The sequence below is a fragment of the Glycine soja genome, chromosome 11 (assembly GCF_004193775.1).
Source record: "Glycine soja cultivar W05 chromosome 11, ASM419377v2, whole genome shotgun sequence".
Taxonomy (NCBI): Eukaryota; Viridiplantae; Streptophyta; class Magnoliopsida; order Fabales; family Fabaceae; genus Glycine; species Glycine soja.
Window position 1 is genome coordinate 40,942,771 of NC_041012.1, and position 17,450 is coordinate 40,960,220.

Sequence of the window (17,450 nt, forward strand, 5' to 3'; positions counted from 1 at the left end):
CTTTACTGTTCATCTACAAAACTTCTTCCAGGGTGTGTTCATAGCATTTTTCAAGATTATAAACGCTTCAACGTGTCAAAAAAATGTGACAGAAGTACAGAACACATCTATGTATGAGTTGGATCTATAATAGAATGGAAAATATGATTAAATTATTTTCACATAAGTTATAAGATGTTTTCGAGAGTTTTCTGAGAGCTTGTGAAATCATTTGACAATTTATGAGTATATCTTAAACTATTTTCATAATTCTCTCAAATATTTACACAAATACTTTGTAATAAGGTCTAAACAAATTAAAAATATACTCTTATAATCATTTATAAAATTAATTTTAAGTAAATGTGAGTCGGTAGTAATGTGATTTTTGTTGGGATAACAAATATTAGTTTAGAGAATTAATTTTGACATATACTTTCTTTGGTCTGAAATATAAAAAAAAAATATCACACTAACTAAAAAGTTAGTTAATTATATTTAATTATATAAATTTTAATTAAAAAGTATTTTTTTTAATTTACCTTTCATTAAAACTTGATATCAAGGATATGAAAAAGTTATTGAAACTAATACCTCAATTAAATGAAAGATATTCTAAAAATAATATTTAATAAAATAAAGATTGTTGAAATTTTCTTTTATATTTGAGATTAACAAAAATATTATATATATATATATATTTGAAACCAGACAGAGTAATGTTATTTGGATACTTATTTTTAAATTTGATTTTGGGAGTGTATTTATCAAAATAACTTGAGAGTGTAATTAAGGGTATACATGAAAGGTGAAACAAATATGGTGGTTGGGTTGAGATACAATATTGTTACATAATGAGGTATAAGAGAAATTCTAACAATTTTTTTAGGTGGGCGCTTGGTCTATAACCCTTTGACTTGTTCAGGTGACGTAGGTTAACAACGGTGTGCTGGAAAATACCCTTTTCCGTTCTATTATAATTATTCGAGAAAAAAAATTAAAATTGTTGTCATTTTAACATTAAATTATTTTTCACTTATATTTTTTATAATATTAATAATAATAATAAATTATAAATGAATTAATGATGCTATAAAATTATTTATCTATATATTATTTTGTTTGGTCTGTCTAAAACAATCTAACAAAAAAAATGGGACAAAGGAAGTAAAGTGGGCCTTATTGGGTACGAGAGACAAGTCGTAAATGCGATGATACTTGGAGTGCAAGGAATGAAATGTGTATGAAAATTGCATTATGTGGTTGGTGCAAATAAAATATTGGTGCTCTCGAGTAAAAGGCTGAAGTCACATGAATAAGGAACGTAAACTATTGGATTCATGCAGGATATGAATAGGGGTAGCAGTTTTGAAATTGTAAAGTGATTGATTAATGTGTTCTGCATTAATTCGGGTACTGTAGGTGGCGGTTGCATCATGTCAAAGTCAAACAACACATATTGTATGTTAGTGCAAGGATATCTGGGTACATCTTCTACACTTTTCACCCTTATTAATAATTTGCTACTTCACTAATAGTAGTACACATGGAATAAATAGCCTGATTCAAATTGGTGTTGATGTAAAAATTATTTTAATAATTTTAATGAGACTTGAGTCTAAAATTTATAATCATATTTCTAACAGAATACCATACATCATAATAGAAAAAATCTTATTTGAACTCATCCAAAACTCAAATTGAAGCATGTCATACGTGGATCCAAATGTACTTTGATTGTCTTATAGTGTGTTTGTATAACACACAAAAACCAATTCTATTTTACAAAATCACAGTGATATTGTAAAAAACTAGAAATAATTATTTATTATTTTGTCTTCTATTTAACTAATTTTCATTATGAAGTTAATCCAAATACACTATTAAGCTTTTAAAGATATAAAGTTGACCTAGTGATTAAAAAAGAATGAAAGAGAAAAACAGAAAAAAAAAATCATAAGTTCAGATATATTTCTAACAAAATTAACAAGCTAATGTCAAGAACAATCTCGTGCATTGTTACTTTTCTTAGTGTATGTTTTGCTTATCTTTTTTTTTCTTCTACAACCATATGCCTCACTTTGGGATTTTTGATCAAAATAGATTATTTTTGCTAACTAAATATCATTTTGGGTTAGTTTTCAAAGTATTTACTAGAGTGAGTGAGTCATGTAAGATTTTGGTATCGTCAATCAACTCCTTCTTACCTAGGTGACGCCACTCTACAAGTGTCATCAGTTAAGGTGACTAAGTAGCTTGGTAACACCACTCAGAATGACTTCACCTAATCAGGCATCCTTCTCTAAGATAATGTAGTCTTTTTGACTTGGTAATATCATCAGGTGACACTAGGCTGGGTGGTTTCACTTAATTTTTATTTAATAATATTTCTATTAAATATTATTATAAAGCTATAATTTTACCTACTAAATTTTTAACTAAAACTATTTTTTTCTACAAAATTAAAAAATTCCCAAAATAATATTCTATTAAACTTTATTCTTCAACTATACTATTTTCTATTAAATTATTAAATAAATTTTTTTATACAACATTAAATTTGTATACAACTATATTTTTTTTACAAATCACAACATTAAAATTATATACAAATATATTCTTTTGTGGATAGTCAAAAAATGCCCAGAATATATTTCTATTAAATCTTAATATAAAACTAAAATTTTATCTATTTTATTTTAAAACTATTTATTTCCTACAAAACTAAAAACTGGCAACAATGATTTTAAAACTATTTTTTAGTTTTGTAGAAAAAATAGTTTTAATTAAAAAATTTAATAGGTAAAATCATAGTTTTATAATAATATTTAATAAAAATATTATTAAATAAAAATTGGACACTCACACCAATTGTGTAAATTCATATAGGGTGGCACCATCAAATAAAAAAAAATTACACTGTTTTAAAAAAAACATGTTTGACTAGATAAAATCACTCATATTGGTATCAAATCACTTGCTCAGTGAATTAGTCAGTGAACCGGTAACGCTTTTCATAATGACGCCACCATCATACGTGACTTAAATCATCATCCTAATAAATACTTTGGAGACCATCCAAAATAATATTTAATAAAAAAATGACCCGTTTTGCTGGAAAAAAAAAAAACCTCACTCTGTGGTTCACTTATCCAGCTTTTGGGTGTGCAGACCATTTACTTTTTGTCTCGTCCAGTCGCTTTCCAAGTTGTGGAGAAGATAGAGATCAAACCCTAGTTCAAAAATGTTAGACCGGATGCATTAAGTGTCGTTTATTTATTATGTTGTATGAAGAAATGGGGACTGAGGCAATAAATAAAAGACAGAAAGAAAATAGACCCTTAACATTTTTACGTGACATTATTTATCCATTTTTGATTTTCAACTTTCTTTTATAAAGTATATTCCCTTTTAAAATTGTGAGTTGTCTTGTTATTTTATTCCACTGTAACCATTTATTTAAAATGGACTTTGCTTTTAACTTCAAAAGAGTGAAATCCCTGTATTTATTTAGTCCATAAGAAACCTTACTGAATGAAAAACGGGTGTGCTTAGTTTCTAGCCTATCTATTAAATTTAGTCCTCCTGTTTTCTTTCTTTTTCTAGTTGCATTTACTTTTGTTTGATCCACGTAAGAGTGGATTTTTAGCTTTGACATTTTATTTTTCTTGTCTTTTTACACTTTTTCTAGCTAAAGTTTCTGGGTTTGAAGCTAGCTACTTTCTTATCCTTAATTTTGGTTACCTTATCCTGTAATCTTTACGGACATGGCTGGTTGGAGAGAATGGAAGGGGATCATTCCCGTGTTTGAGTAGGTAATGGGAATGGGCTATTATATTGAAACAATTATTCCACAAAAGCGTTACAATTCTTAATTATTATCTCATTTTACAGAAATATTAGCATAAAAGCTTACACAACTCAGTACCAAATGTTTGTTAAGGATTTGGTCCCGAGTATTATACCAAAAGTGGTCGAGCATCATATATAATATCAAACATCTTAATGATTCAAACATTTTTTTTTTACAAAAAAACTAGCAAAAGTGCTGTCATCGAATACATACATGATAAAATGATGATGATGATGATGATAAGCAAATATAGAATTTTAAATTCTCACCAACCAAAAATGTCAAAAGGCTTTAACCGAATTCATGCTTGAGTTACAAAATTTTGAAAAGATCCAAAAGTTAAGTCACTAGTTAGTGGATTTGTTAACATGCACCGAGTTCGAGTTTTCTCTTTTGAACATATATATAAGTATTTTATGTCAAATTCTTTGGACAAGAAAAAACTTTTATTGCTTTGAGAAGCAGAATAGCACTAATGTTCGCAAGTGACCAAGCATACTTCAAATAGGTTTAAGTAATTACAATAGTTCATTAACAAGAGTAATCACAGATTTTTTTTTTGAGGCAAAAGAGTAATCACAGATGGGTTAAACCAACATTAGTTATATACTTATTTACTATATTTTTCTCTTTCATTTAACTTATCAGGGTACTCTTAGATTTTGTTTTATACTACCTTCATCCTTTCATATAGGAATCTTTTAAAAATTTTGTTCATCTTCTTTTATAAAATTCTATCAGATTATCTCTTGTATTAATTTTTTTTACTATAATGTCGTTAATTATTTTACAATTTTTTTAATTAATAAATAATAAAATTGTAAAATAATATTATCTTCCCATACATTAATTAATTAAGTAAAAAATAATTAGGTAAAAAAGGAGTGAAATAACAAGTTCGAATATAATGTTAAGAATAATTTAAAAAATAATAATTCAAATTATTAATAAATTTAATATCACTAAATAAAAATTAATCATCTTTTTTTATTCTTGTGAATTAAATGAAATAACAAAATTTTACCAAATATACATGTGGTACTATCAACATGGTTGTCATGTCCTGGGATTTAGACACCATAGTGCTTGCAGTTTGACTGTCCCCCAGATGGAACAATAGACCAAGCCATCTGGGCATGGTAGTACTGGTGAGGATCGGGTAAGGTTGTAGCTGCTCTGAGGTTAATTACTTTAATTAATTTGATGAACAAGATACCGTAGTCACCTTATGCTCTAAATCTCATTATTACTGATTGTATTTTTTTTTATTATCATGATTTTTTTTCCGAAAAAGTTTAACTAAATTAAATCTCGAGATTTATCGATGTGAGAATAAGTCTCAAAGTTCAAAAAACACTTATAAAAATTCCTAATAAGAATTTCACATTGATAATAAGAATCAAATTCATACCTTTTTTTAATATGAACTTATTTTTTACCGATTAAACCAATTTTTATTAATTTATTATCATGATATTAATATAAAATAGTACTATTTATTATTTTGTTAAGTAATCATCTTTAATAAAAAAAAATTCATTCCAAATATGTTTGTTTTATTCAAATGACTCAAATCCAAGGTATTTTTCAAGAGATTCGAAACTAGTTTTACTCCAATCAATAATATTTGTAGCATTATCATTACTTATCGTCTCATTACATATCGGGGAAAAAAAAAAAACTAAAACTTATGGCAGATTCCATCGATCATTTCTCCTTTTTATAAGAAACATTACTTGTAGGCTTTTACTAAAAATAATGATATAATTGATATTGACATACATATGGATTTTCTTTCTATTGCAATTTGTGTGTGCATTACAAATCTTCAGTTTGTATATTTTAAACGGTTTAAAGGATTTAATAATGCTAATCCTACGAATAATGCTAATATTAATATCGTACATTGCACGGGCAAAATATTAGTACTACTAATCTTACACAAAGGATGGGTTGCTATCTGTGTGACACATTTGGTCTGATGGTCGGCCCATCAATGCAGCGGGAATATTGGTGGCTGTTTTCAGTCTCTCTCATAAATGATGCTTCCTTCCAATAGTTCTCATACCCCCATATACATAGTAGAATATCAAATTTTCTAAATTTCATATTGTTGGGTTTTTTTAGAAATTTTTTTTTTTATTGAAACGGAGTTGTTTGATGGACAGATCATAGCTCAAGTTATTCAAGAGATCACTTAAATGATTTTGTTTTGAGTATCTTAATTTGAACTTTTTTCAAATTTAAAATGACATGGCAAGATTTATTCAAATTCAAATTAATAAATAAACGGAAAAATGGAAACTAAACTTAATTACAAAACTTAGGATATTAAAAGTTAGAATATAGTTATCCGCTAATATGTTTGAATTTGGATAGAAATTATTTTGAATGCATTTTGACTATTATGTATTCTCGATCTCTATATAAACAAAATGAATATTAATAAAACTCAAACCTAAAATATATGTGGATCTCTCACATGTGAACGGGCCAACAATGAAACTTTTCTTAGTTTTTTTTTTTTTTTTTTGAGGGAACACTTTCGTAGTTAAATAGGGCTAAGTCGTTATTTAAGCATAAAAAGAGTCCTGACATTGTTTAGACAATCCAGGTTGGCTCAAGTTTAATTTGATTTTCTTCATTGATTAATTTTATCAATTATATTAGTTTGAATATGAGCTTTCATTTTAGTTTGTAATATATGTTCTGATAAACGAGCTTCCCACCAGGGGTTTTGACGACCCTGTGATGGTTGGAATTAATCAGTGGCATAGCTGTGCCTTTTGCTGCACCATCTTCGTCAATGGATCACGCTCTGCGCCTGTACGTGTTGTTAGGGTTTTCGGGGGAAGCCTTAATTTCTATTTTATTTTATCGTAACAGATTTAGATTACAGTTAATTAGGAATATAATCTAAAAGGGTGAATTTTTGAACACCCATTCTTATTTTTATCGGAACAGATTTAGATTGCAGTTCTAAATAAGTTGATCATATCAATCTAAACACTACAGCCCATGTATATTTTAGAACTGAGCAATGACTGCTACTTTAAAAAGTGATGAATGGATTTGGATTCCTGCACAAAATCTACACCTTGATTTTATATTTTAATATTAAAAATTAAATAAATATATAAGATAAAAATATATGAAACCATTAGATTACAACTGCAGGGTATATATGGTCCTGAATAAAGATATGCAGGAATTGAAATTTCTGCAGGGGCCAATAATTGGAAGGCTAGTTTTTTAATAAAATAAATGACAACAGTAGAGCTATAGAAAGGATATTATTATAATGAAATTTGTAATTGTTAGAGCTAGGTTAATTAGTTCTAACTTTTAGTTATCAATTGCAACTTAGGTGAGGGTTAATTATTTAAAATTAACAGCCTTTTTATCAATGACAGTCTGTTTTCTAATGAGGAAGCATGTAATTACTATCTTTAAGATTGTGTTAATTGTAATATTATTATTAACGTGGCATAATATATAAATACAAATAACAATTAACAAATAACAATACATTGATGATGATCTACTTAGAAGCAAGAAAACAGACGTATAGTACGTAATATATATATAGATGATTTTTAAAACGTTATGAGAATCTTAATAAAAAATCAAAAATAGTGGCCTGGCCTGCACATGTTACACATTAATTCCATGCCAGATACTCTCTAGTACTAGTACTGGTATATGTATAACCTCACATCACTCGTTATTTCAGGTCTGAGTTATCGAGTTAATATCTTGATGCGGTTCTCAAGAATTAATATTGCATGTCAGTAAATGATAAAACCTCAGAGAGAGAAGCCAGAAACGACGGCTAGTTCTGAAACAAGTAAAAGACAACTAGAGTTAAATTTTGGCCCACGAATCTCTCTTAAGTGGAAATAGAATTTGGAGCCTCCCATTATAGGTGTCATTAGTACCTAAGCTAGTGAAAATCTTTTGTTTAAAATTTTGAGCCCCAGTTAATGATTTTGTGATCTTTTGTTTAGCTAAATGAGATCTATTAGTGGATTGCATCTTGTCTGTTAGCTGATCATCTTGTCCACCCACCACCCATGAGTATAGGTTTGGTTTGGACCATCACCCAAATAAATTAAATTATTGGTTCCTCATGGATACTCCTCATATATACTGTTAGGCAGTTACTGCATATGAACTCTAGTTTTTTTCTGGGAAAACATTTGTAGAACCTTCTTTTTGGTTGTTTACCTTACTTTAAGTAAAAATAAATTTTTATCGTACTAATGATTAATACAATTAAAAAAGTATACCAATTATTTTTATGTATATAAAGAATTGCAACGATGATCTGTGTATTATTAGACTATTCATTAATTAACTCCATTTTTGTTTAGGATAAATATTAGACAAACTCTAATTTTAGAGTCCAATCAATTTTTCGGTTTCCAGTGCAAACCTACGTTTACACTATGCAAACCGCGTTACAGTATCGAAGTACAACTAATTCTTGCAAAATTATGTATTTATGTTTAACCATATAATTCTAACATAAAACTATTATTAATCAACGTTAGCTTTTTAAAAAATGCTTTCCAAATTATTTTTTTTCCTTCTCAAAAGCGATTCCCCGCTAATAATCCAAATACACCTAAAATATTATAATTAAATAATCCAAATTTGCTACAAGTAAATAATTATGTTTATAGTATTTATCACAGAATAATTATCTCAAATTTTATAGTTGGTCCTTTAAAAATAAAATAAAATCTTGCATTATCCTCTCTCTCTAGTAAGAAGTAGAAATAAGAAGCAATTAATCGCGTCTGTGCATGGGTGTCTTGTCACGTGAATAAATAGTAAAAGTTTGGTTTGCTTGCAAACTTGATGGTGGTTCAAACTTTGTCATGAACCTCACAAACAAACAAGCCTCATCAATACTGAGCGTTTGGGTTCTCCTTTTGTACAAAACGCCATGGCCCCATGGCACCAACAATTCCACTTGACGCACTTTTTGCTGGTCTTTCCCAAAACACCAATTCCCATCCCAAACAATCATGGGCCCTATTGCATCAATTTCTTCTCAATCTACTTCCAACAAAAGGATGAGGGTGTGTGTCAAATAATTCAAAAATCATGTAGGCTTTTTAGAGAATTGTTCTTTTCCATTAGGACCCCATCAAGTGGAGGGGCCCCTCTCTCTCTCTCTCCAACCCAAGTTCATCTCACGCTGTTGCTTCCAATCACCATAACATGCCATGCATGCACTGTTTTGTTTGGCCATGTGGATATTTAGTATCAATCTGATCTGTCCACTCACAGTTGATTACGTTGCTTTCCATAACTAAATGGACAAGATATTTAATCGGCATCAACTTAATTGCCATCTGTTTGTACTCAAAACAAACATGTATCAATGTCATCAAATTTTAATTCACTCAATTAAGAACAAATACAATAGTATTTAATTAACTACTACATATCTTTGCTCAAAAGTACAAACAAAACAATACTCCTTCTGTTTCTTTTCATCCATCTATTTACAAAGAAAAAAATAGTTTCTCTTATTTTTTGATGTCTAAGATAACTTTAATTATAAAATTTTAAAATAAGAGAAGAAAATCAAGAGATTTAGGGTAAGTAATTAAATTATATTAAATATGAAGATGGAATTGGACAATGAATTGAATATGGTCTTCTCAGGATAATTTATGACAATTAAACTTAAAGTTGACACTCATTCTCTTGATCATATATATCTCTCAAGTGTGGCGTCAAAATTTATTCTTAAACAAAAATTAAAAAACAATTCCTAAATCCAAAGTCTTCATGACAATCCATGAGCTTCTGATCTTACTGAACATATGGAAAGGAATCTAAAAATTTTATTTTAATTCATTGATTTTTGGTTTAAGTCTAATTCATTGGCCATGAGGCAAAAATAAATAAATAATCAAAAGTCGATGTTTTCTTGTTACAAAATATGCCTCTATCAAATAATTTTAAATTGATTTTTTTAATGTGTGTTCATATGTAAATTAAATATATTTTATTAAATTATAAGTGTTTATTGTCACTTATAATTGTCTATCTTTTATATATCTCTTAAATTGTAAAAGGTGTTGTGAAAGTAGAATTATTCTTAATTAAGATACTGGCCATCGAATTGTGTTTGGTCGTTATCTAATCATGTTTATATCAATGTGTCTCTATTTGTACTAACTACAATCACCTAATTAGGAAACTTGTTCCTTGCTAATAATATAGAAAATTGTTCTTTCACTAATACTAATTATGAACATAACGATAAACCGAAAATCATTAGGGTAGTATCAAATATCTTTTATGTATATGTTGGAGCAATTATGCTGATGATATAGAACCTAAGACAATTCACGAGTATTTAGAATAATTTGTAACTTATCTGTTATCGTCATCAAAAAAAGAATAAAGGATAAAGAAAATAGGACCACATAGGTGTTATGCAACTTTTTCTTTTTTAGCATTTGTCTAATCTTCCATGAAACACCTTCGGGCACCACTACCCTGCCAATGGTGACATATTATGTATATATAGCTAGCTTATAGTTACTTTTTATGATCGCATATTGATAAATGATTGCCGACCTCAACATCCACAACTAGTAAGTTAATTAATACAAATTAAAGCAAAAAGGGGGAGGGGGGAAAAGCAGCGAACATTCAAAATAAATTTATTTATTTATTAGCATCTAAACCCTTTGATCAGCTGTCTTTCCTTATCATCATATACTGAAAAGAAAACGGAACTAGGACCACAAAATTATATGGTACGACATTTTTTAACTAGATTTTGTGTTGCTGTTTTCCATGAAACATTTTTCATCCTTAATTGTTTTTTACTCAATCTCAATAGCGGACTATTGGGCATATACATACTACACTCGATCGCAAACTCTATGAGAATAATTGTGGACATCGACATCACTAACTTATATATTATTTTTCAATAAAAAAAATGGTTTGGTTATAAAAAAAAAATGTTAAAGATTCCCACCGTATTAGTGATATAACGAAAATAAATTCTATTAAAAGTAATTTTTACCTTACAAGTCAATTGGATAAGATTGGATTAAAATCAAACTCAAATTCTAAGAAAATATCATAGTCAATTAATTCTAATTATAATTGTTTAACCTATATATTGAGTTATCCATTTTAGTATCCATCAATCTTACAACTTCGTATTCGAGATGTTTAGCCTCAACGGTATAATTGTGTATTGACTAAAACAATATATATATATATATATATATATATATATATATATATATATATATATATTTTGTTTTAGTCAATACACAATTAACAACATTGAAATATTTCAACTTTTATTGTAAAATTTTTAATTTATGTAATAACACTTCATGTATCCTGAATGACTAATACATCATATCATTACAAAAACGAAAAATATCTCTTTATTTTTAAAGACTACGTACTAAAATAAGAATTAACCTTGGTAAGATCTATTCACCTGGCTAAATACAATTGATCGCCTATGAAAATTATATCATTTCGTATGAACTTAAATTGAGCAAATAAGAACAAATCATTTTTTATGGATGTCTTTTTGGTTATAGGGTATATACATCGAGTGCAGCCATGTACAAATCATATTAATTAACATCCAAACTTATTAATTATCATATTAATCAATTACATTATCTAAACTATCTTTAATCATATTTATTTAAGATAATACTCAAATGTGAAGTTATATAAGAGTGTTTTTGATATAATAGTATTAAATAGAGTTGAATTAGTTAAAATTTGAATCCACATGAAGTATTGTAGAAGAGAATCGAATGAACCAAATAATAAGTAGACAATGTTTTAATGTTTATGTATTTCTTTTAGCGGCCATATTTGCTTTTATATAAGGGAGCAATGTTAAAACATGCATGTTATCTTTTACTTTACTTTCAATGGGTACATAAAATTAGATGAGCCTTACAAAAGTAACACTGCATGTTTGTTTTAAATTTGCACTCAACCGAAACCTGCACATGCTGGAAACGTGTTTAACATCGTGCTAGGCTGAAAATCTTTACGTTTTTTAGAAATATGTTGACTGAAGCAATTGAGAAGTTTCTTAGCTAGAATTAAATTTTCACACTCAATTTTTAACATAAAATTATTGTACTACAATATAACACAAAACACATGCAAAGTTGGCTGGCACAAGGACCTTCCCGAATTGGCAGAAAATGATAAAAGAAAAATATCGCAGCACAAAACTGGTGCACAGCTAATATTGTCTTCCAAAATATTATGACACACATGCATGCATTCTTAAACAATTCTACCAAAATAAAAGGGATCGATTATCCAACGTATGGAGGAAGCTAGGAAGTTTTGGTTGGCCAAGAACGTTAACAGAGAATTGAAAATTGCGGTACAACTAGATTCCCATGCAGTAGATGTTGTAGCTTGAAAAGGTTAAAAGTCTGAATATGAAAGGTCAGGTCACCACTTACGTTTGGGCCAATGTCTCGTACTGCTCATTGGTCCTACATCTGTTGACAATGTTTTTGATGGTTAGTACTTGCATCCAAACATGCCCCACAATTTCCTCTTCACAGTGAACTCGTGGCCAAAACTGCTTTGCTCAAACCATTCGTATCTCTAGGTAGATGAACATATATATATTTGATTCAACATTATCACTCACTATGTCTCTACATCTACAGGCATTACATTGTCATTCACCGATCTCTTTTCATTTGATATGACTCTCTCTGTGGGCAACCGTGAGCTATCTTGATTCCACATTCTTGATCGTGGTTCTAGTTTATCAAATTATTACACAATTGCTATTCCTGTTTTTGTTTTCTGTCTTTCCAGTTATGTTATTGCTAAAATTCTTGACATTGATGGAATGAACAATGAAGGCCTTCTACTATATTTGAGCTAGAATTGAGATATATATAAGTTGCGGAATAGGTTCTAATTATAGTTCACAAAAAAAAAAGGTTCTGATTATAAATTGAGTGTTATGTCTAAAGAAAAGTTTTTAAATATTAGTTGTCTTGTTACTTAATTTTTCTATTGCTTTTACTAGTATATGAAGAGAATTACTGTAAAATTTACTTTACTTAAACGTGAATATGTATAAAGTACTTGAAAAACTCAATTGGAATGTTGTCAATATTCCTAATGAACTTGAATATAGAAGCCACTTCTAGTTCTAGCCGTATGCCTCGAGTTGTAACGAATCTTTGACATATTTTCTGCACCAAATTCAAAACCATCTGGAGAGGATACAAAGTTCAAAGTTTTTTTTTTTCTAATTTTTATCTGTGGTCTACGCGGTAGTTATTTTTCAAGCCCATGTTTTTCTTTCAGACGATAAAAGAAGAATAAACTATACTTTGTCTAAAGAGTTACGTATCAAAATTGTGACCAGATTTGAAAAGAATCAGGCATCCGTACCTTTTTTATTGTAGAAATGGGTTGTTTCACTAACTATTAAAATCATAGTTCCAATTTATTATCAGCTTGTATCATGTCGGTATGCATTCAATGCTTATAACTTCGGTGCATGTAGGGGCCTAGTTACTAATTGTCGACGCAAATATTTTCTCTCACAGAACCTCACCAAGTTTTAGATATAAGGTGAAAAAACCCGAAATAAAGTAATATATTGATTAATATACTTATATGTTTGAGTTAAAAATTAATTATAAATCTTCTTATTGCATCTCCTTCGTGTTAATCCTTCTTCTACTACTTCTTTTTCAAAATAAGTAGTATTAAATATATTTTATATTTTTAAGACATTAATTTACATTATAAGATAGTAGAAAAAATTGTAAAAAAAAAAGCAACATTGGTTGTAAGCATCTTTCCGAAAGTCAACACAGGTCAACACAAGTAGTTGAAAATAAAAATAAAAATTAGGTTTTTATCTTCCTTGTGATGATAGATTTAATTCCTTTTAACATTATAAAAATCTTATTTCCTACCAATACTTTTTAGGAAGATTTATCGAGAATTAAGAGTTACTTAAATAATTATGACGAAATAAAATTACTTGTGAAATTAATATCATGTTTGTGTATTTTTTGACGTTGATAACAAAAAGACGTTTGTAAAAGTATTTATACTTTTTTTTTGTGTGTTCAGTTTGTATTGAATCATTAGATTTAACTCAAAATTTATGTATCAATATATAAATTAGACAAAAAAATCAAAAAACATATGCAATAGTAACTCTTTGAGTAAGTTAAAGTCTCAACCTATCATCAGCGTCTTAATTACCTGGTCCTGATTCTAATACTCTTTGTAAAAAAAATCCTTTTCTTGCGGTGAAAATAACAATTGTTATTAGTACAATATTGGAATGGAGGAGTAAAAGAATATTATGGTTTGCATAAAGCATGGGTTGAATAAGACCCGATATTTGAGCGGTAGGTCAGAGAGAAACATGGTTGATTCCTGTAGGCCATGTTTGTCATTGCAATAATGAGAAAAGTAGTGTGAAATAAAAGCTTAACATTAACAAGACATGTACCGCACGGGCAGGCCCACCTAGCTTAGCTTAACCAACGCCCTTCCCATAAATACCACACAACAACCCCTCAAACACACCCTCTCAATGGAGACTGGTGGTGGACGCGATTCTGGCATGAGTTCTGAGACTATCAATTCCTCCACTCAAAGAACTTCAATGAGCAACGAGAGCGTTTGCAGCACCAGCTTCAGCCGTCTCTCCTTCGATCTCCCTCCTCCTTCTTCTTCCCCTGAGACCCTCTTCGTCAAACCCCACCGCTCCTCCGACTTCGCCTACTCCGCCATCCTCCGCCGCAAGTCCGCCCTCACCTTCCGCGACTTCCACCTCCTCCGCCGCATCGGCGCCGGCGACATCGGCACCGTCTACCTCTGCCGTCTCCGCCACGACGCCGGCGACGAGGACGACGACGAGGACCCCTGTTTCTACGCGATGAAGGTGGTGGACAAGGAGGCGGTGGCGCTGAAGAAGAAGGCGCAGAGAGCGGAGATGGAGAGGAAGATTCTGAAGATGGTGGACCATCCGTTCCTCCCTACGCTCTACGCGGAGTTCGAGGCTTCGAATTTCTCATGCATTGTGATGGAGTATTGCTCCGGTGGGGACTTGCACTCCCTTCAACACAACCACCCCAATAACCGATTCTCTCTCTCCTCTGCCAGGTAACGTAACCATCACCTTCTTTCTTCAGAACCTCTTCTCTTCTCGCATCACTCAATAATTATTCATTATCTCACCTTGCGGAAATCTTATTTTGTCTTTTCTTCTCTAAAAATAATTATTTTTCTTTCACTTGTTTTTATAAGTTCAAGTCAACAATTTTTACACTGATATTTTTCATACTTAACTATGTTATAAAAAGTATGCATGCCTTTAAATAAAAAATAATAATTTTTTATTTGTAATCCATGCATTTCATAAAAAAAGATTTGTGTTCTGTTCTTTTAAAATGCTTTCAGAAGTAAAAGTAAATAATTTATAATTTTTAAGAACTAAAAAAAATTAATTATACAATTCATACCTTTAGCAGAAATATAGTTAAACTGATTTTTTAATATATAAAATTTTAAATATCGATAGGGAGTTAAATTGGTCATGAGTTTTATTTTTTTTTATCACTCACACCAATTTTTTTTTTTAATTTCTTCACTTAGCTTAAAGAAAATAATTTATTTTTTAGATTTATTTGTTTTTATTATTTCTGAATGTAACATTAATATTGTATTTTTTATTTTTACATAAAAAATACAAATCATAATTTTAGAGAAAAGTTAACTTAATCTTTTAATAGATTAAGCTTTAAATATTTAATTTTTACTTCCCAATTATAAAAGAAGTTATTTGGTATTTTGATGCATTTTTTGTAAACAAGTTAAAGATTTATGTATTTATTTATCCTTTATTGTATTTGAATGCGAAAAAAAAAATCATATTATGTTTAACATTTGAAAAATAAATAAAACACAATCTGAAAAACAAAAAAAAAAAAAGGGAGTGCATGAACATGGACTTGACTGTGAGATTATGAAGGGGGGAATAGAAGTCAAGTGTTTTGTTGCGTATGAGAAAATTAGGTTTGGTGTTTGTTGCACTAATAATGATATTCTCGTTACAGGTTTTACGCGGCTGAAGTACTGGTTGCGTTGGAGTATCTCCACATGCTGGGAATCATCTACAGGGATCTGAAGCCCGAAAACGTGTTGGTCAGATCAGACGGTCACATCATGCTTTCCGACTTCGATCTCTCTCTATGCTCCGATGCTATCCCAGCCGTTGAATCCCCTGACTGTTCACTGGACCCCGCATTCGCACCCGCGTTACGCTACACTCGCCAGTACTCCACCCCCTTCTCCTGCCTCTCGAACCGCGTATTCCGGTCCAGGAAGGTCCAGACCCTCCAACCCAACCGCCTCTTCGTGGCCGAACCGGTCGGGGCCCGCTCGTGCTCCTTCGTTGGGACCCACGAGTACGTGTCGCCGGAAGTGGCCTCCGGGAACTCACACGGCAATGCCGTCGACTGGTGGTCCTTCGGGATATTCATCTACGAGATGGTGTACGGTCGAACACCCTTCGCGGGATCATCGAACGAGGCTACGCTGCGAAGCATCATCAAAAAGCCCCTCGCATTTCCCACCTCCACGCCCTCCAGTACGCTTGAAATGCACGCGCGGGACCTCATATCAGGGTTGCTCAACAAGGACCCGAACCGCAGGCTCGGGTCCAAACGAGGCTCTGCGGACGTCAAAAAACACCCCTTCTTCGCGGGGCTCAATCTCGCGCTCATCCGGACGGTCACGCCGCCGGAGGTTCCATCACTCAGAAGGAATAAAACGACGCCGTTTTACTACCCCGCCAACGATAACGGCAACGTAAATAACAGTAGACAGCAGCTAACGGCGTTTGATTACTTTTGATTAAAATCCGACGATGGTCGCCCCCTGCGCCACGCCACGTGTTCAGTCGGTGCCCCCCAGTTTTATAATTGGCGGATGGGTGACTTATGTGTATATTTTTTAGTTGTCCTTTCTTTTTTGTAACCCTTTTTTTTAATATAAAATAACATAGTTTGATACTTACGTACATTCAAGTTTCTTTTGACCTTTATATATATTATATTTTTTGGCATGTCGTCCATAAGGTAGATGAATGGAAAGAAAAAGAAAATAAGGAAAAGGAGATAATTTGATTCTTCCCATCAACGTAATCAAATGTGTTTTTCGTTGCCATACCACGGCATTGAGATTTGAGATGATCATCTTTTTCTTTTCTTGCATTGAGATTATCATCTTAATCATACCAAACAGTTGCTTTTAAAAGCTCAAGTATTTGGGTCTGTCTTTCCTTTCATGGTATGCTTTAAGGGGAGACAACCATGAAAAAATAACTTGGCATTTCTAAATTCAGAATATTCCTTGCTTAATTTCTTCTCATCACACTTTGAGATGCGCAGAGACACGTTGGAGTACACAAAGACGCGTTCCGTTTATTAATTAGTGATATATAGCTACTTTAGCCATCTTAAAAACAGTGAGTGAACTAAATTGTACTAGTATAATCCAGTATCTGACTTTTGTTACATTGTTCATATGAAAG

General features: G+C 30.9%; 1 protein-coding gene across 1 annotated transcript; it reads left to right on the forward strand.

Annotated features, from left to right (window-relative positions):
* Positions 1–14,279: 14,279 nt before the first annotated feature.
* LOC114374311 (protein kinase PINOID-like) lies at positions 14,280–16,947 on the forward strand. Its single transcript, XM_028331943.1, has 2 exons — positions 14,280–15,019; positions 15,973–16,947. The coding sequence occupies exons 1-2, from the start codon at positions 14,448–14,450 to the stop codon at positions 16,769–16,771; spliced, it is 1,371 nt and encodes a 456-aa protein (XP_028187744.1). The 5' UTR covers positions 14,280–14,447; the 3' UTR covers positions 16,772–16,947.
* The last annotated feature ends 503 nt before the right edge of the window (positions 16,948–17,450 follow it).